General features: G+C 35.9%; 1 protein-coding gene across 1 annotated transcript in view; it reads right to left on the bottom strand.

Moving 5' to 3' along the window:
- rtn4rl1a (reticulon 4 receptor-like 1a) overlaps nucleotides 1-21,781 on the bottom strand; it is a 116,633-nt gene extending 94,852 nt beyond the window's left edge. The window contains exon 1 of the mRNA XM_073830227.1: nucleotides 21,289-21,781. Within this exon, the coding sequence (XP_073686328.1) occupies nucleotides 21,289-21,301 (13 nt within the window). The 5' untranslated portion in view covers nucleotides 21,302-21,781. The remainder of the gene's footprint in view (nucleotides 1-21,288) is intronic.
- Nucleotides 21,782-24,995: the final 3,214 nt, after the last annotated feature.

Consider the following 24,995-nt stretch of genomic DNA (forward strand, 5'->3'; position numbering starts at 1 on the left):
AATGACTTTATTTATTACTTTATTTAAATTCACACAATGGATTTATTAGTATGCAAAAAAAATTCATTAAATCATCCTCTCTAGTTGCAATTGTTATGATATTTGTATTAATATAATAATTAATTAATATTAATATAATAATTACATTTTTAATTACATTTAGCATTAAAATTACATGTTTCAATTTTTAATTTGTGTTCAATACTGTTCTAATACTAATAATAATACATCTATGTTTGTAGGCTACTTAACTGTCACGAAAATAGTGTAAAAAGATTTCTTGACTGTTCTTCAACATATAGCTCACTACTTACAGCACATTATATATATATATATATATATATATATATATATATATATATATATATATATATATATATATATATATATATATATATATATTCAACATACAGCATGTAACACTGTCATCACACTACCTCACTACCTTGCATGTAAAATTCATAAGTTATCATCTTTGAAATATAAAATCTGTTATTTGCCATGTTAGAAATCACAGTTGATATGCTTCTAGTTTATTCGTCACACTGTAAATGGAAGGTCAAGTGGAGTCAGCTGCATTGTGGGATAAAGTATATGCTGCAAACTGCACAATCTAGCAAATGTAGGTCATTGTCTGTGTATTCCATTCATACAGAAGGTTCCCATAACCTCTGTGCACACAATACATACTGCAGAAATAAATATAGTATTTATAAGTATGCTCTTCCAAAAATAACCAATCCTAACACAAGTTCAAGAAAACATTCAAACTCCTTTAGAGAAGACAAAAGATTTGAACTCATGTTCAGCTCAACAGTAAAGCTCCAGACGAGCACAGCTGAGCACGTAAACCCTGCGCAGCCTCACGGCTCTAGAGGCAGATGTAGAGTTAATGCAGTCCATTATGTAAGCAATGGCTCTGACGCCAACGATGTATTGCTTTATGCTGTTAAAATACACACACAGTGCTGGAGTTACAGACACGGGGGAGTATTTCCATGGAAGATCTATCTTTAGTCTTGTAAAACTGAATCTTTGGAGTAACGGAGTTACTGAAAGCTTCGGTTGAGGCTTTCATCATTGCTCTTAGTGTCCAATCTTGAGTTAAAATCTCTGGAAAGTTATAAAAACCTATTAACAATTGATCGTGTTCATGTAAGAAACCTGTCTTAGTTGTAGCTCACCTAAGATCAAGAAAAATATATTGTTATTGTTTTTTCTTGATTTTTTTTACTTGATACATGTAATTTCGCATAAATAAGGAAAAATTTACTTATTTTCATGACAGTTTATCCAAATACCATGTTTGGAAAGGAAATGGCATATTTTAATGCTTTTTCTCACAATTATATTGTTGGGGAATTATACTCAATATACAGTTTAAGTCAAAAGTTTATATTCACCTTGCAGAATCTACAAAATGTTAATTATTTTACCAAAAAAAGGTACTGAATAAGATATTTTACATAAAAATATTTTACATAAAATATGTTTACAATGTAGTCCAAAAGAGAAAATAATAGTTGAATTTATAAAAATGAACCTGTTCAAAAGTTTACATACACTTGATTCTTAATACCGTGTTGTTACTGGAAGGTTTTTTTTTTTTTTTTTTTTTTTCACAGTCCCTTGTTTGTCCTGAACAGTTAAACTACCTGCTTTTTTTTTTTTTTTTTTTTTTTTTTGAGAAAAATCCTTCAGGTCCCACAAATTATTTGGTTTTTCAGCATTTTTGTGTATTTGAACCCTTTCCGACAATGACTGTATGATTTTTAGATCCAACTTTTTACACAGCTAAGGACAACTGAGGGACTCATATGCAACTATTACAGAAGGTTCAAATGCTTACTGATGCTCCAGAAGGAAACACAATGCATTAAGAGCTGGGGGTGAAAACTTTTGAACAGTATGAAGATGTGTACATTTTTTCTTAATTTGCCTAAATATTTATTTATTTATTTTTTGTCCTGGCCTTCAGAAGCCACAGAAGATACTTACATGTTTCCCAGAAGACAAAATAAGTTAAATTTACCCTGATCTTCAAATTCCAAAAGTTTTCACCCCCGGATCTTAATGCATCATGAGAGTTTTAACCTTTTGTAATAGTTGCATAAGAGTCCCTCAGTTGTCCTCAGTGTGAAAAGATGGATCTCAAAATCATACAGTCATTGTTGGAAAGGGTTCAAATACACAAAAACGCTGAAAAAGCAAAGTATTTGTGCGACCTGAAGGATTTTTTTTGAAGAACAGTGGGTAGTTTAACTGTTCAGGAAAAACAAGGAACTCAACTATTACTAAATTGCATTGTTTGTTTGTTTTTTATTTTAGTGTAAAATATAACTAGGACATACTCTTGACAAGTTTAATATGTTGTCAAATTTAACATTTAACATTTATTATGAAAGCAAACAAGGTTGATGCAAATTAAATGTTGTTTTTAAAGACACTTTGAAGAAACATTTATAGCAGAAGGATGCAGAGAAAGGGAGAGTGGGAAAAGCAGAAGAGGAAAGTATGAAGATTTAGCTGTTGAATGTTTCAGCCTAAGATTCACAATCATTCTTGCAATCAAAACATGCTTTAATAATTCAGCAGGAACAGAGAGAGTGAGAGAGAAAAAGCGGGTGAAAGACACGCAGACGAGACTATGACAAAAACTCAGGAAAGCGAAGAAAGCTGGAGCTCGCAGCGTAAAGCACTACAAACAAGTCAAACCTGATCGATAGCGCAAACGTCTCAATCAATAAACAAGTCCTCATAAAAAAAACACTGAATAAAACACCCATCGCATTAATAACAAAGCAGCACACTAATGTCAATAATGGAATTTAGATACTACAAAAGCGCAAAATCAATGAAAAGCTTTGTGTTGTTCAATGCTTGTCTGCAACCACTTTGTTTATATAGCTCTTCCAACCCTGAGCAGTGAAATACCGAGCGGTGAACTTGCTGCCACTGCAAACACCAATGTCGCACCTTGTGTATGAATATTGTTTGAAACATACTCAGTCCCATATTTTGTGTTCTGTATGTCAGCCAACCATGGTGATGATGGTGGAGTGGTCATTAAAGGGCTATAAAGTTACGCTGACAGCTAAGGAAGGGCAGGCAAAGCCACGGGAATCGATAGCCAAGGTCAGAGAGTGTTTGAGAGGACACACGGTCTCCTGGGTCCCCTTAACCATCTCTCATTTCAACAGCGGCGCAAGCAACACAAGTCCTATACTCTGCTAGTTTTTTCATTCTCATAAATTTTATTACTAAATAATTAAAGGTTTATTTTATCCATAGAGAGCTTAACAAGGTCATATTGCGCTGCTGTGCCCATCAGAGTTACCTTTATATAAAAACCAAGCAACAGCCGTGAGCGTTAGTGCACATACAGGCCTATATATGGCCTGAGGGAACTTTTATTTGCTTCTGTGATGCTTCTTTCACTAGGTAGTGAAAATTCGCAAGTTATTTCATGATTACATTGGGAATGAAGTCTTGAAATCTCAGTTTGACGACAATCTGTGCCCTAACTAATAGTTTTGTTGACTCATTCTGTAATGTCAAGCAGTTATCGGCTGTTAGCACTGCTAGCGTATTTAGTTATTTCATGATTATATTGGGAATAAAGTCTCATAATGTTACTTTTGACAACAGTCTGTGCACTATCTGTGGTTTTGTTGTTTTATTCTGTAATGTCAAGCAGTTAGCGCCTGTTAGCACTGCCAGAGTATTTAGTTAATTTATGATTACATTGGGAATGAAGTCTCGAAATCTCAGTTTGACAACAATCTGTGCCTTAACTGTGGTTTTGTTGCCTCATTCTGTAATGTTCAAGCAGTTAGCTCCTGTTAGCACTGAAAACATGTTAAGTTATTTCATGATTACATTGGGAATAAAATCTCAAAATCTCAGTTTGATGACAATCTGTGCTTAACTGTTTTGTTGGCTCCCCTAAAGAAAATTAACCATGGTTTTACTATAGTAAAAGTGAGTATTGATTAGCATTTGTATAACCACAGTTTTACTACAAATACCATGGTTAAACTATGATTAGTGTAGCGAAACCATGTTTAATTTGTGGTAACCATGGTTTAAGTAGAGTAACCATTTTTTGGTTTCATTTGTAGTAAAACCATGGTTAATTTTTGCAAAGGTCATTCTTTAATTTAAAGCAGTTAGCACCTGTTAGCACTGCTAGCGTAGCACAAGGGTCATTCTGTAATGTCAACCCTGCTGAAAAAACAGCTAAAACCAGCCTAGGTTGGTTGGCTAGTTTTAGCTGATCAGCCAGGCTGGTCATAGCTGGTCAGCAGGCTGGTTTTAGAGGGGTTTTGGCCACTTTCCCAGGCTGGTCAGTCTGGGAGACCACCAGCTAAAACCAGCCACTTCCAGCTTAAACCAGCTAAGACCAGCCAACCAGCCTAGGCTGGTTTAACTGTTTTGTTTTGTTTTTTCAGCAGGGAAGCAGTTAGTGCCTGAAAGCACTGCTAGCGTATTTAGTCATTTCATGATTACATTGGGAATAAAGTTCCAAAATGTCACTTTGACAACAATCTGTGCTCTTTTCCAGGCTGGAAAGTGGCCAAAACCCCTCTAAAACCAGCCTGCTGACCAGCTAAACCACCAGCTAAAACCAGCTAATACCAGCCAGCCAGCCTAGGCTGGTTTTAGCTGTTTTTTTTTTTCAGCAGGGTAGATTCCTAGCCTGTTTAAAATGCCATCTAGCTGGTCTGCCAGGTGGTCTCCATACCTGCTGATGAAAAACAAAACAGTTGGTCATCCAGCCTGGTCTTAGCTGGTCATAGTGGTCAGTAGGCTGGTTTTAGAGGGGTTTTGGCCACTTAGCTGGTCAGGCTGATCAGGCCGAGAGACCAGCTGGAATAACCAGCTTAAAACAGCCTAACCAGCCTGGGAGATCAGCTTAAACCAGCTACTTCCGGTTTTAACCAGCTTTTATGGTAAGTCTGATGGTCTTAAATGGGGCCAAAACCAAACCAGCTAAAACCATGTGAGCTACAGTAACTAACGTGGTTCAGTTTTATAAGCTTAAAGTCCTGTTTTCTTGTCCTCCAGACACACACTGTATATGGTACACTTCTCTAGCACAACCTGAATCTATGTAGACATGTCTGAGTTCAGTTAACAGTCGTTTTTTCTTTCTAGCATCTGCAGGGGCCAGACTCCACCGAATCCCCAGGTCTCAGAGGAGTAAGGAAAAAGCAGCAATCTACTGAACAATCCCTCTTGCTCCCCCTCTTTCCGTATGTCTCTGTTTGGAGTATGACCCTGTTTCTGCTTCTCCTCACTATTTCCAAGGTAATTTTACATTTTAGCAAATTTGCGGCTAAGATATATATATATTTGAACAATCTTACTTGTACATTTTTATACTCTATACGCCACACTAGTGGTTAAGGGTGGACTCATGCTTTCAGTTTATTTATTTATTTTTTCTAAAAATTGTACAATTTTGTACAAATTGCTTGTAGTAGTAATGCAGCAATGCACAGCTCATCTTGAAGCCACTTAAATAATTTAGCTTAGTCGGTGCGTGTAACCAACAAACGAACAACAAACACAATCTCTGAAGTCTGAAGGGATTTTTTTTCTTGCGTAACTCAAATTCATGCGGATACCAATGTAAATCATTGAATATCAGCCACAAAAGTTCGCCAAAACAAGAAGTGGGATGCACTAAGCAAGTACCATGTTGTGGAATGTGAAGCCGCTTTTTATTGGCTGTACCTACTTAATCAATTGAGTGAATGGTTCAATGATTAAGTAACAACACACTATAAAACAAAATCCAAAACACACTATATACTATATTAAGTGTACTTTTTTAGAATGCAAACTGATACATGTGATTCTGGAAGCAGCCCATGTATTCCACAGAACAATTCACTGAATGAACCGACTCAAAGGAATCAATTCACTGGAATGATTCAAATCCCCCACCACTATTGTCTCTATCATACCTTGTTGCACATCTACAACATCTCTCATTCTGGAGATCACTGCTGTTGTTGTTGATGTTGCATCTATCTAGTTCAGAATTGCATGTTTCTGGTTTGACATTTGCACCAGCCGTCCCCAAGGCCTTCCCAGCAGCCTCTGCCTCACTTTCCCCTAAGGAGTGGTGTCGCAGTGACATGCAATAAGTCATACACACACACACCAGTGTAAATGTACACATCCAACAACCTCATTGTTCTTGCTATCTAAGACAAAGCTTCACATCTTTATCTACAGGGAAGGCACTGCTCTCTACTCTCGTTCTATCTCTGTATCCCATTTATAAACATCAGCTCCTGGTACATTCTATCTGTTAGTGAGAACTCCTTCGGATGGACTAATCTAGGTGCTGCAGTATCAATCTCCACCAGCCTTTCTGGCAACACAGCAGTGCTCACACCATGTGCTCACTAGTACAATGATCACATCAGTTGACTGCAAACAGAAGTTTATATAATATTAAAAAAAAAATGAGTTGTCAAACCTTATATTTTGTTAGTGGTATTTGCATTTCCCAGCACGGTCGTGGTCAAGGTCATCTGGTTCAAACTTGCTGAGATTAATAGTTTACACAAAAGATTTGTCAAAATTACACTCACTTATGGTGTTCCAAACCTGTATGTATGGAAGCCTGTTTCTGCCTCGGAGTATAAAAAGGGACTGTATATCTCACAATTACGACTCTGTTTCTCGTATTTGTGACTTTATATCTCCCAGCTGCAACTTTATATCTCACTGTGACTTTATATCTGTCATTTTCGACAGTATATTTCTCAGTGTACAGGTATTTCTTATTTCAAACTTCTGCTCATAATTTCTTTCTGATTTTTTACTCTGTGGTGGAAATAGTTTCCATTATGGCTTTCTTTCTTGGAAGACAAGAATGTTTACTTAGTGAAAAATATCACTATAAATAGGCATTAGGTTATTTGAATTAACTTAAAAGTTTTCTACTTAGTTTTTATATCATTAGTATCAGCAGAAAAGGCCTTTTACAGCTTTTGTTACTTGAGTAAACATTGTGCTTTTGTATTGTTTGCTTTGTGTTGGTTTAATTGGTGTGACACGTTTTATTCTATTGCTTTCTTTCTTTCTCGTTCTCGTTCTCTCTCTCTGTGTCTGTCCCGGCTAGTATTCCTCTACAAAGGATGCTCTCCAAACCAACAGAGCAAAGCTTGAAATGGCTGATACCTGTTTACCTAACAACACTTACGTTCCTCCTGCCTTCCTTCTCTGCAGAAGCTTCAGCCTGTGAGCTTCTTTTTTTTGACAGACCAACTCAACGGGGAAGAAAACATAAAACAGCATGGAATTTCACACAAAATGATAACTCCAACCTGAAAGTATAAACAAGGGTTTTTCACCGTTTTCATCTGGAAAGTAAAGAAATGTTTTTTCAAAGCTATGGTATATACAGTAAACAAATAATTTTGAGTATTCGGTTAAAGGCAGGTTTTAAAATGGTACACCTTAAAACGTGTACTGTATGTACTGTATCTTAAAACACACATGCTTATGAAAGCAGTATATACATCTAAAGGCAGGAGGTAAAAATGCAATCTGGCATCCTTCACGTCAAGTGTATAAATGCTTAAAGACTTCAAAAATTAGTTTGGCTCCTAAAAATAGTACACGTTCAAACAGTACAAACTGTAAGACAGTCGTAATATCAGAGTAACGTATGAATATACTATACTAGTTTGGAATCAATAATATTTTTGCTGTATGTTTTAAAGAAATCTCTTATGTTCTCTGAGGCTGCATTTATTTGATTAAAAATAGAGTAAAAAATAAATACTCTTGAATATTATATTGAACAATACTCTGAATCCTTTTTTTGGTTTAGTGATATATAGTATAGTTGTGTATATTTAGTGATGAGTTCCTTGTTTGCCCTGAACAGTTAAACTGCACGCTGTTAAAGGGATAGTTCACCCAAAAATGAAAATTTGATGTTTATCTGCTTACCCCCAATGCATCCAAGATGTAGGTGACTTTGTTTCCTCAGAAAAACACAAACAAAGATTTTTAATGAAAACCGGTGCAGTCTGCCAGCCTTATCGTGGACGTGGATGGGCACCAAACCTTTCAAAGTAAACGAAAACATGCACAGACAAATCCAAATTACACCCTGCGGCTCGTGACGATACATTGATGTCCTAAGACACGAAACGATCGGTTTTTGTGAGAAACTGAACAGTATTTATATCATTTTTTACCTTTGATACACAGTCACGTCCATCTGTCCTGAGCACGAGTTTGGCATCAGTCACGTCACATGAGCACGCGCTCTAACGTAGAATACGCAAACGCCGGAAGCGATCTGTCGCATGAATGCGACACTCATTGTTTACAGAGTGCACAGAGATTGTGGGTATAGCGGCTATTCAAAATGGTAATTACTTGTGCGTATCCTGATTGTTTAAACCGATTTAAAGCTAAAAGATTACGTTTGCTTGCGCAAACTCATCCGGGACTTTTCACTGATTTCCCCTTACGGCGTTTGCGTATTCTACCCCAGAGCGCGTGCACATGTGACGTGACTGATGCCAAACTCGTGCTCATGACAGATGGACGTGGCTGTGTATCAAAGGTAAAAAATGATATAAATACTGTTCAGTTTCTCGCAAAAACCGATCGTTTCGTGTCTTAAGACATCAATGTATCATCACGAGCCGCAGGGTGTAATTTGGATTTGTCTGTGCATGTTTTTGTTTACTTAAAGGTTTGGTGCCCATCCACGTCCATGATAAGGCTGGCAGACTGCAACGGTTTTCGTTAAAAATCTTCGTTTGTGTTTTTCTGAGGAAACAAAGTCACCTACATCTTGGATGCATTGGGGGTAAGCAGATAAACATCAAATTTTCATTTTTGGGTGAACTATCCCTTTAATCAGAAAAATCCTTCAGGTCCCACAAATTCTTTGGGTTTTAAATATTTTTGTGTTTGAACTCTTTTCAACAGTGACTGTATGATTTTGAGATCCATCTTTTCACACTGAGGACAACTGAGGGACTCATATGAAAAAAACATGCATTAAGAGCAGGGGGTGAAAACTTTTTAAATTTGAAGAGCAGGGTAAATTTAACTTATTTTGTCTTCTGGGAAGGACGTAACTACCTGTAGCCTGTGAAGGTCAGTACTAAATGAAAAAAAGTATGATATTTAAGAAAATAAGAAAAATGGCCGTATCTCCATTCTGTTCAAAAGTTTTCACCCCCAGCTCCTAATGCATCGTTTTTCGTTCTGGAGCATTTGAACATTCTGTAATATCAGTAATAGTCGCATGTGAGTCCCTCCGTTGTCCTCAGTGTGAAAAGATGGATCTCAAAATCATACAGTTAGTGTTAGGGTTCAAATACACAAAAATGCTGAAAAACCAAAGAAATTGTGGGACCTGAAGGATATTTCTGAAGAACAGCAGGCAGTTTAACCATTTAGGACAAACAAGGGACTCATAAACCGCTATCACTAAACAAAAAAACGTATTTGTGGATCATCCAGGTAAGATCACAGTATTAAGAATCAAGGGGATGTAAACTTTTGTACTAGGTAATTTTTATAAATTCAACTGTTATTTTCTCTTGTGGACTATATGTAAACATCTTTTATGTGAAATATCTTATTCAGGTCAGTACTAAATAAACAAAAACATGCATTTTGTATGATCCCTCTTATTTTGGCAAAATAATAACATTTTGTGGATTCTGATGGGGGGGTGTAAACTTTTGACCTCAACTGTATTCAAGAATGGTGCTGTTTGCCATACAAAATAAAAAATTGTAACGTTAACCTGTGATGATTGTATGTTCTGTCATGTTTAATTCAGTGTGTTACTTGCCATCTCTTTGTAGTCTTTTGTGAAATATACTAGCAATTTCAAAACAAAAACTGTTTCAAAATCAATCCCTCACCCCGTTTTTCTCAGTGTAAGTAAACAACCATATTGTGCTATATGTCTTTGTGTGCAGGTTAAGAAGTATCACAGTCAGATACATCATCATCATTGGGCTGTCAGGTCAGATCCTCCGGCTGAGCACCAGCTCTGGCACCAGCACTAGCGCCTGCCTAAGGCTCCACTGGGGAAAAGCAGCCAGAACACAACCTGACAGGCTGCCCAGCCTAAGGCAGGAAGGTAGCGCGTGCCCTAAAACACAGGTTGAAAATAAGCAGGCAGTTCTATAAGCTCTATGCGCTTTGCCGTGGTTAGCCGTCTCTGTTAGCTCGGTGTCAGGCCACATCAAGTAGGGCCTGACGAGACGAGTGAGATAGAGGAAAGAGAGGAAAAGATGGCACTGAAAGGGACAGTCCTTTCCTCGTCTTGTCTCCCAAAATAAAACATGGCCAACACTCAGAGCGACCGCTGACATGCTAGCCGCCGATATGGCAGTGAAGAACGTCCTCTAAAATTATTTCCACGAGCTAATTTTACGTGGAGTCCGAGATGTGTTTGAACACGTCTTTACGTCATGTCTCAAGGAAAGTGAAGGCTGCCATGTCGAATCACAGATCTGGATGGCTCCTGTCAAACGCTCTTGATCTTCAAGGTGTGTATTTTCTCCTGCCTTCAGTTGAGATACAAGCGTCTGGGAGGAAGGGGGGGGGGGGGGGTGTAAAACACGCGCCAGACCCGACGTCCTTGTTCTGTCTTTTAACGGACTGTGATAATGAGCGCTCAATTTTTAAACTGTCGGGATCAAGGCGAAGCTCTCATCTTTTCTGAATGCAGTAAATCATTTAAGAGCCTCATGGACAAAGTATTCACTTCAGATGGTGCAGTTCAAATGAGCACATTCTGTATTTTAACTCACCTTCATTAAAGCAACTGGGAAGACTTCAGAGCAGCCAAAATGGTCCAGCGATGTTCATCATTTACAACTATTATCATGCGAGGTACGCAGAGGCATTGCTAGACCAGGGTTGAAACGGCTGAATCCTTTCAGGGTTGTTTTAGTATTATTATAATTTTTCTTAATGGTCCAGCACTATATTGCCTTGCGAACTTAAACATTTGGTTTTCATATTGAAATGCAAATTCTGCTTAAATTCATAAATGTGAATAACAGATTCATTTAAAACAAAAAATAAGCAATTATAAGTTTAAATATAAAAATTATTCTATATTCATTATTTATTTTGTGCTGAGGCAAATGAAAGTAAAAATCCAAACTAGCAGTAGAAACAAATCCTTAGTTGTTAAACCTCTAAAATCACAAATATTTTATATGTTTTATAATTTTTTCGATGTGTGATTGATTTTTGGAAGGTCTATTTTTATTATGTGACCCTGGGCCACAAAACCATGGGTCAAAATTATAGATTTTTCTTCCTGAAATCATTAGGATATTAAGTAAAGATCATGTTTCATGAATACATTTTGTAAATTTCCTACCGTAAATATATTAAAAATGAATTTTTGATTAGTAATATGCATTGCTAACAACTTTAAGGACGATTTTCTCAATATTTAGATTTTTTTGCACCCTCAGATTACAAATTTTCAAATATTGTCCTAGTACATCAATGGAAAGCTTATTTATTCAGCTTTCAGATGATGTATAAATCTCAATTTCAAAAAATGTACCCTTATGACTGGTTTGTGGTCCAGGGTCACATATTATAGTATTTATATTATAGTATTTTTTTTTTATATTTTGAATGAGCTTTTTTGCTTTAAAAATATTTCTATTTAGCTTTATTTAGCTATATTTCTTATTTCTTTATTTAGCTATATTTCTTATTGCTTTATTTCTTATTTCTTTCTTTAATTCTAGTCATTTTAGTGCAGTATTTTCTAGAAAATTATTTATATTTGACCAAAAATGCACAGATAACACACATTTTATTATTATATTTAGAAACCATGTAATATACTGGCAAATAAAACAAGGCTACAAAAGTATTTTAGTTCCCCTCACTTCACAACAAATCCTTTAAATTGAATGGTGTTCAGAACAGAACAAGAATGAAAAATGTAAGTATAAAACAAACATAAATTATAGTGGCATTCATTATAAACAACGTTTATTTTAGACGCCAAGCCTAAATGAACTAATTTATAGTGAAATTAAAACTTGTGTGGAAAATGTGCAATATACAGAAACTTGGGCTCACATACCCCTCATTCAACACAAATACAAATGTATGTTCTTTGCGTGCTTGACACTTCATTTGGATAACTTTAAAGGCGATTTTCTCAATGTTTAGATTTTTTTGCACCCTCAGATTCCAGATCTTCAAATATTGTCCTGTCCTAACAAACCATACATCAATGGAAAGATGGAAAAATGTACTCTTATGACTGGTTTTGTGGTCCAGGGTCACAAATAATTTTGGACAACCCTGAATGTTAAAAACACAAAGGTAAGGGAAGTAAATTAACTTTGACCCTGAAATATTGCTCTACAAAACCTAAATGGTCCAAAAAATGTGTTACTATATATCAACTGACATGCAGTTCTGTGTTTACAGCTGCAGTTGAACTTGGTCTAATAAAAACAGCGATATTCTTTAGAGAGATGCACTCAAGACCTTTGTAGTCCCTTAGCGGAAAAAAAAGCATTATGCCAAACAAGGAGTCAGAGTCTGGCTGGTTAACTGGTAGGAATCAGAATAAAGACAATAATTTTCTTTACTGATGGCTATTTAATTGACAGAACTGTAATTTCTCGTAATGGTCTGGTGCTATATTTTACATTTGATTTTTTAAGACGTATAATTGCAATTTCTGTCTAAATTTATAAATGTAAAATTAATTTTAAAACAAAAAACTTGCAATTTTAACAGGGTCAGAAATTAACTTTTACATTAAGGGGCAATATTTAACCCCTGGAATTGATTTTCAGGGGCATTTTTTACATTACATTAAATTTACATTATATTTTTACATAAAAACCATAATATGTTATATTTAATGTATAATACTTAAATTTACCAAATTGCTTTAATCAATAATTTAAACTGTTGTCACTAACAGTATACTGTTTAAAATTATACATCTAAAAAACAGGAGCTCATAGGGCATCAATAATATGACAAAAATCATTATCGTAGATTATTGCTCTTTATATTGTAACAATGAGTATTAATATTGATAAAGAAAACAATACAAAACGTTTTTTTTTTTTTTTTGGTTTTAGGGAAAAACTCCCATTATAATCACTGAAGCTACGAAATAAATCTTTTTTTTTACATCGTATCTGCACTGTGTTTATGATAAGAGAATTTGCAAGTGTGAGCTCTCATCAACAGCTCTGATTAAATCTAAGCGCCTCTGATTGGCCAATGCATTCAAGTTCAACAGAAACGTGTTTGATTGGTTATAAGGCATTTTTGTTCATTTTGAAGCCCTCGTTAATTTCCGATCCTGAAAAGAAAGTTTAAATATAAAAAATATATTTTGTGCTAAGGCAAGTGAAAATCCAAACTAGCAATTGAAACCAATTCTTACTTGAAAATATAAAATCACAAATGTTTCATTATATTAAGTTTTTTTGGATGTGTGACTGATTTTTGGCGGGTCTGTTTTTAGGGGTCACATCAGGTGTCCTGCACCAGCTGAGAAACCACCTGAGGTGAATGTGAATGGTAACAGACAGTTTTCTCCAGGTATTACAGACTTCCTTGTTTTGACCTTTACGTCTTTCATGTCAAGTAAGGTCCCTGAAAGTTGTAGGCATTTGACAAAGAGCCGGATCATTTTCTACCTTCACCCCTAGCTCACTTGACTCTAAGTTAATAAAATGGAAATCTAATGCAGGAAGTACTCTTCCTCTCTGTACAAACACCATTCAGCGGTCATGGAGACAGCTAGCTGACAAGCACAAACAGAACCCGGCGTCGTGCCTCGCCGTTTCCAAAGGGAGCTCACGTCACAGATGACCTTTCGCCGCACGGTTCGCCTCTTCTCCCGTTAATACATCATTAATCTCTCAATAGGCGGTGACACGGCAGACCTCTGCCGAAAGATTATTGTTTGCTTTTTCTCTCGTTTACTCCTAATTATCATCAGCTAATGACCGCGCCTTCCTACCCTTCAGATTTAATTAACACTCCAAAGAGAAAGAGAGGGCCAAATGTTTGCTGAGAGTTTGGGTTAATCATCTGTATGACACAGTAAAGGGGTCAGACTTGGCTGGGATCTATTTTTATGATTCTAGAAATACTAAATATGAACATACCGTGGTGATTATGCTGCAAAGAGGTGAACGGCAATGAATAAAAACATTTTTAAGACGATGTGACACATATACAAATGGGTTCACGGCTGTGCCCTTTTCTGAACAACATTTCTAGAGTATGACTCAGTAAATAATGTCAGAAAAAACAGCACGTTTACTCATATAATTGTGCAATTAGGCCTATCATACACATACTGTGTCTGCACTTTATATATTAATATAAACGTAATAAAAATGAAAATGCGCCATGAAATGCTTAGTTTGATTCTCAAGGCTGTAATTTAATTCAGTTCATGTATGTGCTTATATAACGTGTTTTAAAGTGAAATACAGCAATTTTGTTATATATTATATTATCATTTTACAGTTGTGCTGTAAAAAATAGTAGTTTTATAATAGTTTAATAATATAATATTATAATAATAGTTTTTTTGTGCCACCAATCGTACTATTTTTGTGTTGTCTTTTATATTGAAATATTAGAATAGTAATATTTCTTGTTTTGTGTAATATTTTTATAGTAATAATAATAACTATTATTATTATTATTATTATTATTATTATAGTATTTTATAATCATATTGGTATATAATCTATGGAAGCCCGTTTCCGCCACTGAATAAAAAATTTAAAAAAGCTTATCGCGACTTATCTCACAATTCTGACTTTTTTTCCTGCTGAATTGCATAGTACAAACTTGCATTTCTGACTTTTTTTCTCAGAATTGTGAGATATAAACTTGCAATTGTGAATTATAAAGTAAGAAATGCAAGATATAAACTTGCAATTCTGTCAAGTAAAGTCAGAATTTCGCAGTTGCAAGGAAAAAAGTCAGAATTGTGAGATAAAAAGTCTCAATAGCGAGTTATAAAGTCAGAAGTGAGACTTTATATCTCGGAATTCTGAAAAATAGTCATAATTGCACGATTTAAACTCGCAATTGCGAGTTATTAAGTCAGAATTACGAGACATAAATTCACAATTGCGAAAAAGTCAGAATTGTGAGATAAAAAGTCGCAATTGCGCGTTATAAAGTCAGAATTACGAGATATAAACTCTCAATTGCGAGAAAAAAAGTCAGAACTGTGAGATAAAGTCGCAATTGCGAGTTATAAAGTCAGAATTACGAGATATAATCTCACAATTGCGAAAAAAGTCAGAATTGTGAGATAAAAAGTCGCAATTGCGAGTTATAAAGTCAGAATTACGAGATATAATCTCACAATTGCGAAAAAAGTCAGAACTGTGAGATAAAAAGTCGCAATTGCGCGTTATAAAGTCAGAATTACGAGATATAATCTCACAATTGCGAAAAAAAAGTCAGAACTGTGAGATAAAAAGTCGCAATTGTGCGTTATAAAGTCAGAATTACGAGATATAAACTCTCAATTGCGAGAAAAAAAGTCAGAACTGTGAGATAAAGTCGCAATTGCGAGTTATAAAGTCAGAATTACGAGATATAATCTCACAATTGCGAAAAAAGTCAGAACTGTGAGATAAAAAGTCGCAATTGCGCGTTATAAAGTCAGATTTACGAGATATAAACTCTCAATTGCGAGAAAAAAAGTCAGAACTGTGAGATAAAGTCGCAATTGCGAGTTATAAAGTCAGAATTACGAGATATAATCTCACAATTGCGAAAAAAGTCAGAATTGTGAGATAAAAAGTCGCAATTGCGAGTTATAAAGTCAGAATTACGAGATATAATCTCACAATTGCAAAAAAGTCAGAATTGTGAGATAAAAAGTCGCAATTGCGAGTTATAAAGTCAGAATTGCAAGATATAAACTCTCAATTGCGAGAAAAAAAGTCAGAATTGTGAGATAAAAAGTCGCAATTGCGAGTTATAAAGTCAGAATTATGAGATATAATCTCACAATTGCGAAAAAAGTCAGAATTGTGAGATAAAAAGTCGCAATTACGAGTTATAAAGTCAGAATTGCGAGATATAAACTCTCAATTGCGAGAAAAAAAGTCAGAATTGTGAGACAAAAATTCGCAATTGCAAGTTATAAAGTCAGAATTATGAGATACAAACTCTATGAACATATCAGTCTTTTTTTCTCCTCAGAACGAGACTTTATAATTTGCAATTGTGACTTTACATGACGCAATTTTGTGAAAAAGGCAGAATTGCGAGATGTAAACTCACAGATGCGAGGAAAAAAGGCAGAATTGTGAGTTTTTATCTCACAATTTTGACTTCTCGCAATTGGAAGTTTATATCTTGCAATTCTGACTTTATAACTCGCAATTACGACTTTTCTCAACTTAATTTCTGGAAATTTTGAGTTTATATATATATATATATATATATATATATATATATATATATATATATAAAGAAGATATTTTTATACAACTTATGTGTTCCCCAAAAAAACTTTCATTTTTAGGTGAACTATCCCTTTAGGTATTACGATTTCTCCCATTCAAGATGTATAGCTGTTGCTAGCATATCAATTTATATCAGTACACAATATGTCTTTAATTGTGATCACAGAGTTTCTGCAAGGCTCCCGTTGCAATCTAATTAGCCACATATGAAAGTCACTGTCTGTACGTAAGACCTGTTGAACAATCATTTAGAACCTCTTAATCACTTCCAAATTGAACAGTCACTTACAGCTCTATTTTAGTAAACACAGAGTGCTTTTCACATGCTAATGGTTGGCTGCATGCAGCATGCGTGCCTCCAGCCACAGATACCTATAAACTTAGAAATGCTTTGAAATTATTGAGCTAGGACTCGCACACTTGCACTGAATCATCATTAAGAGTAGGTTCGCAATCTGGCGGGGACGAGAGATTTTCTCCGCCACAGGTGGGGGGGGTGTACGTGTCTCCATTTCTTTCTGGCTGCGTGTGAAATCTCTGACTAAACGAGCTTTCAACTGAACGAGCTATTAAAATGGGCCAACGAGCCGCACCGGCTCACTGCCCAGCCAGTAGCACTTTGTATGGTAAGTAGCCTCCTGTTTCCTGCCTGCGCTGCAGCCAATAGATTTTTTTGTGTTTCAAACCTTTATTTAATCTGAGCTGCTTCTACTCCGAGGTTGCGGCTCACACGCAGGTGGAGGGATAATGGAAAAAGAGGTGCCATATTGTAGAGAACCTGGAGCAATCTGGGGTTAAGAGAGGGTATCGCAGAAGTGGGCAGAAAAAGAAACAGGCTCATTACGGCAAGCAGCTACTGGGCCTCCTGCTGCTTCAAATCCACAGTCTCACCTGCCAAAAAAACAGGCGCCTTTTGGCCCGCGGAATCATCTCGTCTACATTTAACATCTCTATCGTATGGTTCTGTGCGGGTTCGATGAAGCTCGCAAACAGCATTAGGGAAAGAAAGCATGAATTTGGTCATTTGCCACTTATAAAAAACAGTGCTTTTTATACATATATTGTTGTAAGTACCTTGTGAATGCATGAAATGAAAGATAACAAATTGTTGAATAAAGTCGTTATTTGGGTTTTTTTTCACACAAAAAGTATCCTCGTGACTTCATAACATTACAGTTAAACTGATCTCACATGGACTATTTTAATGATGTTCTGACTACCTTTCTAGGCCTTAAATGTGGTAGTTGCATTGCTATCTATGCAGGGTCACAAAGCTCTCGGATTTGATCAAAAACATCTTAATTTGTGTTCTGAAGATGAAGGTTTGGCGGGTTTGGAACGACATGAGGGTGTGTAATTTATTTTTTTATACAGCAATCATGGAGTTAAATTTAATACCTTTTTAAGACCTTTTTAAGACTCTTTCCATACATTTTAAGACCTCATCACCACTTCAAGTTTTAACTGGTTACATCTATAGGCTTTAACTTACTTTTCCTACATATTGATTGTAAGATAGCACAACTAAACAGTCTTAGTTTGTGATAACTCCTTATCAATGCAACATAATTCAGAAAAGTGGGAACGAAGCACAAGAGAATTAATTGAGTGACTAACCCAATGTAAGGTTAATTAGAAAGAGAAACCCGAAACAAGAATTAGCTTAATAAATAAAACAATTGACAAAACTTAGTGAAGAGGGTAAATAGTCATGGAAAACACATGTGTATGGCTTGCTAGGATAGGACAATATTTGACTGAGATACAATTATTTGAAAATCTGGAATCTGAGGGTGCAAAAAAAATCTGAAATTTGAGAAAATCACCTTTAAATTTGTCCAAACGAAGTTCTTAGTACTGCATATTACAAATTAAAGGTTTTTATATATTTACTGTAAGAAATTTACAAAATATCTCCATGGAACACGATCTTTCCTTAATCCTAAAAGAAAAATGTATAAAATGTATTTTTGACTATTGCTACAAATGTACCCATGCTACTTAAGACTAAGTTGGTTTGTGGTCCAGGGTCACATTTTGGTTGCATTTGTGAGTTAATAAAAATTGTAACTGCTAATTTAAAATCGGTATGTAATATTAGTATATGGATCGATATACTCCTGATTCAAATCATTTGGTAATCGTTTCTAAGAATTTTTTGAGGTATCGACAAATATTGCATCGTTATTATATTGCGTTAAACCACCCGATTTACACCCCTACTATCTGTCTGTCTGTCTATCTGTCTGGCATCTCACTCCATCTCACATGCCAAGATCGTGGGTTTCATTCCCAGGAAGAGCACACAAGTTATTAGCCAATTGCATAAATCTATACAAATATATTATGCTAAATTCCCATATGGCATCTGAGACAAAATTAGCCACTTAGACAGCCACTTAACGTAGTTTTAATTGGAATTGTGTTGATCTATAGCATGTCACCAGTCAAAACCCTGTGAGCTGTAAAACCACACGCTATCTGACGTAGACATACAGCTTTCCTGTAATTTTGCATTCAAGACCCTTTTCTGTACCCCGGGGCTGTCAGCATAGACCCCTACTGCTAGGAACGGCAACAATAAACAGTCATAACTCCTTATCATTTTATTGTCTGTTATTGTGTGTTTGCATTGAGGAGGGGCTCAGTGCCACAGCTGATGCAGAATGCTTTAAGCACACAAACAAATCCCCCCCTCTCTCTTTCTCCATCCCATCTTTTGCCTCAACTCAAACCCACACATTCTTTTGTAATGAGAAGAAAATGAGGAAGCAGTTCCCAGAGCAGGCTGGTTTGAAGCTGCAGGCTGAGCATTAGTAAAAGTGTTATGACTCCGCTGTCACTCCTCAGAGGAAAAAATAACCGGATGGAGGAGGGTTTTTTTTTTTCCTTTTTTTTTTTTTAGGCAGGTACACAATAGCAGAATAGCAGGTGCCAAAGTCACTGACAAAAATATGCAAATGAAAGTAGTTCTTGCTGATATTGAAAGATATTTTAATTTAAATTGATGTGTATGGGGGGTAAGAGGTCTGGGTTTTGGAAATATGTCTTGTGAGGAATTACGTGACCCTGAACCACAAAACCAGTCGTAAGTAGCATTGGTATATTTGTAGCAATAGCCAACAAAACACTGCACACGTCAAAATTATCGATTTTTCTTTTATGCCAAAAATCATTAGGACATTAAGTAAAGCTCATGTTTCATGAAGATATTTTGTACGTTTCCTACCGTAAATATATCAAAACTTAATTTTTGATTAGAAATATGAATTGCTAAGAAATTCATTTGGACAACTTTAAAGGCGATTTTCTCAATATTTTGATTTATTTTTTTTATTTTTTTTGCACCCTCAGATTTCAGATCTTTAAATAGTTCTTTCTCAGGCCAAATATTGTCCTATCCTAAAAAACCATACATCAGTAGAATGCTTATTTATTAGCTTTCAGATGATGTCTAAATCTCAATTTTAAAAAAATGGCTGGTTTTGTGGTTCAGGGTCACATGAAGTGATTCTTATTATTTAAAACAAGCAAAATCATGCTTTGGTTTCCATCTACTGATAACTAGTTACTGTTAGGGTTAAATTTAGGGTATTGTTAATAGTATTTTAATATGAAAACCATTGATTCTATGAGAGATCTACATTTTGTGTCAACGGTGTGTGTGTGTGTGTGTGTGTGTGTGTGTGTGTGTGTGTGTGTGTGTGTGTGTGTGTGTGTGTGTGTGTGTGTGTGTGTGTGTAAAAGTACAGGTTTAAAAATATAGTAAAACATGTCAAAAACCAACATGTGAAGGCATGTTTGTATCACAAACACAAACAGCTCAATTGTTTTTGTTTTAAATCTAATAATGCAAGAGATTTAAGTGAGGGTTAATTTTAGCTGTAATATATAGTAAATATAACAGTTTTAGTATGAAAACCATCTGGTCTGTGAAAGATTGTTACAATTATACTGTAGCTTATAGCTAAGTCTGTATGTGTGTGTGAGCACGTGAAGAAAACTCTAAATTACTCAAATATAATACATATCTACAATAAATAGCTACAACTAATACAACAAGAAAGAGAAAGAAACATTCGTAAAGTTAAACGCACAGCAAAAATGTCCCAAAAAACACAGTGACATGCATGACTAACAAAGGTAAAACAGCACCTCTGTGTGGACACACTTATGTTGATCCATCATATTTCATGACCTGGATGTTTCCTGAATTATTCTGTTCAAGATTTGTTTTGATATCTAGACAGTAGAGTACCAGTATATTTCGGTTTTGTGTCCACAGCTTTTATGCCACACAGCAAAATTCACGCATCTGTAATCTCTTGGTGTGTGTGAGTCTGAGGCAGCATATAGCCTAAGAGTTCACAAACACTGGTCCCATGGGTGCCTGTCGCCATGCACCGCCTCTCCAGTCTTAAAAAAGATCAGTAACTGTGTGTTTTACTAATACTAGTTAAGCACATGCAGTAAGTAAGCTCTAGTAGTTGTCAGCTGCAGTGCGGCATCGCTTGTCTATTTTTAAGAATAATATTACGTGCTGTGTATTAATATTTCATCGGCGCACAATGAAATGCTTAAAGAGGTAGGCAAACCTGAAACTAACCTGGTTAAAACCTCATAAAGAGTTTGTGATATATCAACTCGGATGCGCGTGGAAGAGTCACGCACGCAATGAATAGAAATGTAACCTACTTTCGGCATCATGCATCTGCTTGAACTGCACCAAAAACGCAATTATATAATCTAATGTTGATCTTACCTCGCCGGAACATCCTGAAGGTGCGGTGATGATGCTCTGTACTTTATCCCACTGTGATAGTCAAAATAAGCGTCTCATCTTTAATAATCCGTGTCATATGTGATAAAAGTTTGATCTGTTTTAATGATCTTCGAACGATCCACGCCAAATACAAATTCTTAACTCTTGACCCTTGGTCTCAGGTATCGATTAAGATGGAAAACAACATCGCCGACATGGAAGTCTCACAATCCCCGGGAATTGATAACTCCGAGAGATGTCAACCAGAAATGTTTCACATAAGCTTCAGTTTGCACTTATAACTGCCGCAAGAACCTTTCAGATAGCTATAACAAGAGCATTTAAAGTTTTACAGTATCAGTCGGTGTGACGGGAAAGAAGCCTTGTTGTATTGTATACCACTTAAACGATGAGTCAGATGACTGTTCTGGTTAGAAACTGCGTTTGGATGCCAGAGATGCTCGGGTGGTTAACGGATGACAGGCGCCCGTGTCTCTTCAGGAGTCGGAAAGCTGGAGCACTACGGGAGGGAGGGAGGTGTAGGGGAGGGTATTTGCGATGCCCGATTCGTGAAAGAACCATTCTTTTGAATCGGATCTTTTCAGTGAATCAGTTGGACGGCTCACAAACGGAACCGAATCAGTTCGAGCGGTTCTTCAGCTGAGAACCGTCTATTTCGGATTCGTAAAGAGTTTGATCAAGTGACAGTTAGAGCAAAATGTAATTAACTTTAACTACCGCATACATTTTTTTTTTTAAATAAAAAATACTGTTTGTGACTTAATCACAACTCAGTATGGGTAAGAGTTGGTTTTAATATCATTACCATTTTATTAAAAAAGTGCAAAACTTATCCAAATGGATTTTTTTATGAACCGAATCACGAATTATAAAACTAAACTGAGAGATTCTGAATTACAATAAACAGCCTGACTAATAAAATAAAACATAATAGAATGGTAGCTATAATAAACTGTAATGTCTGCCCACATATACGACCCTGGACCATAAAATCAGTCTTAAGTAGCATTGGTAGGCTATATTTGTAGCAATAGCCAACAATATATTGTATGGGTCAAAAGTATTAGGTTTTTCTTTTATGCCAAAAATCATTGGGATATTAAGTAAAGATCATGTTCCATGAATGTATTTGGTAAATTTCTTACCGTAAATATATTAAAACGTATTTTTTTTTATTAGTAATACTGTGCATTGCTAATAACTTAATTTGGACAACTTTGAAAGGCGATTTTCTCAACAACAACAAAAATTTTGGTTCCTCAGATTCTAGATTTTTTAAATCGACCAAATATTGTCTTATCCTAACATAACCACACATCAATGGAAAGCTTATTTTTCAGCTTTCAAATTATGTACAATCATAATAATGTAGCCTATCATTTGTATAAATGTATAAATTGACACTTATGGCTGGTTTTGTGGTCCAGAGTCACATATGGCTTTCTTTTAACGTTTCATTACATTTATTATTAAATTTGTAAAGCAAAACCTGCGTTTCTGCACATGCGCGGTGCAAATCGTGTAAAGGTACGGATCCAGTAGTGACACATACCATGTAATATTTTACAAGTGGATGTCAGGGACCACATGGTGACGCAATTACGCTGTGACGTATTAAAAGAGTCTCTGAATTGTTTCTTTTGAGCCGTTCTTTAAAATGGACAGTTCGAAAGAACCGATTAGCAGAATTGAGTCAGCATCACTAGAGGCTATAGGACCGACTGAAAGACGGAGTGAGTGACCCTCTCCGTTTCACTTTCATTCTAAAAAATGTTTCCTTCCCGCTTTCTTCTGCTCAGACAGACCTGCAGCTACGAGAAAATCTAATGTGTGTCCGTTCGTCTCAAAGCCTGTTCAATGTTTTCTTTCTGAGGAGATGAAACTACCTGTCTGCTCTCACTTGCCTTCTGACGACAGAAAGATAGGAGGAGCGATCTATCCCTATTTTAGGGCTTTTGTTTTCCAAGGTGAAGTCTTAAGAAAAAATGTCCACTTAAGTTGTAATAGCTATCTGTCTGTCTACGGGTTTTACATTTTTTATTAAAGAGATTTTCTTTAAAAGTGCCTGCATTTTATGAAACGGTTTTGAGTGCTTGATCATGATAGTAGTCTATAGTCATTCATGTCATGCATACCAATTTTTAATGGACAGACAGACAGAAAGATATATTTATTATAATATTAATATCTAATCAATAATGGTAAATTAGTATGATGTACATAATATATTTTTTGTTTTTAGGGTTTTTCTCTGGCTGTACCCAAATAAATCTGCCATGACAGCAACACCGGTCCTTCTTCACTGAGCCAAGTGGCCACAGTAAAAAGCCGTAAATCTCTGTGTCTGTGCAAGGTGAGAGTGTTAATGTCCCTGTGTCCTGTACGTCTCTGTGTAGGGCAAAGGGGGTTAATGTCCCTATCCAGCATCATCTGACACAAGCACCTGTCACATCAGGATCACACAATCCAGAAAGTAGTAGGGTCAATCACAAGGCCGTTTTAATCCGGAGTAAAGAGGATAATGTTCCCCCTTTCCTCCCTCCCTTTCCCGTGGGGGAACCGATATAGGATGGACACTGATAAATATAAATTGTTCTACCTCTCCGGTGGTGTCTTCCTTACTCCATTTTGTTTTATCTCTAGCAGACAGAAAAGTGAGGCTGCAGCTTAATCACATTTTACACCATAATGCATTTAATTGGTTGCTATATATATATATATATATATATATAATATATATATAAAACATTACCTGTGGTTTGGAAAAAACATGAGAATGAGTAAATGAGGGGATTGTTAAATATTTTATAACATTTAATCATGGTTATTTATTGTGCTTAATAGGAAAACTGACACTTGAATTACAAGCAAGCATGAGACGTGCATGAAAAGAGAGACAAAACAACATTGCGTGAGAGGAGGAGTCATGCAGCCTGTGCATGTCCTCCCAGAGGAACCTGATCAACTGACACACAATATTGTTTGTCTCTGGAAGGTGCAGCAACACACCCGTTGTTTTAAAGTGCTGATTTAGACATTTAGAAACTGGTCACACACCAGGGCACTGAGAACTGTGAACTCAGTAGGGATGTCTGATGTTGACTTCCTTCTCCGAGTCCAGTCTGTACCTTCATTTGTTTTGAAAACCCTGGAGTTTGTTGAGTTTACGGTCTGAATTTAAAAGCACTTTATTTAAGGTTTGGTTGCCCTATTATTATTGCTAATACTTAGCCCTAAGTATTACACTTTCATTATTTTCAGTTTAAATCAGTTTAAACCAGTGTGTTGTGAGCACTGAGCTAAGCATAGTCTTGAGTTTGTTTTTATAACATCATGCTAAATTTATTGGGAGCCAAAGTACTAATGTTATTTACTCCTAAAAGTTAGTCTCGCAGGTCCTCATTATACATAAAGAAAAATGAGGTTTGGACTCTAGGGGCGCAAGGTTTGGATTCGGACTTCTTACTTTCATGTTCAATGTATTACAGAGCTTTTGAGGAATTGTTGGAGATTTTGGCAAGGTGTGAATATTATTGGAACAAGCATTTCCTATAGGACCAGTGTGCATAATGTTTAATGATTTGTAGCCTACTTACAGTATAAACTTTTTAAATTTTCGAAGAAAATGGACGGTTGCTACATGGTTAATTTTAATCATGTAATAATTACTGGCTTAACTATCACAA

The sequence above is a fragment of the Garra rufa genome, chromosome 23, assembly GCF_049309525.1.
Source record: "Garra rufa chromosome 23, GarRuf1.0, whole genome shotgun sequence".
In the NCBI taxonomy this organism is placed as follows: domain Eukaryota; kingdom Metazoa; phylum Chordata; class Actinopteri; order Cypriniformes; family Cyprinidae; genus Garra; species Garra rufa.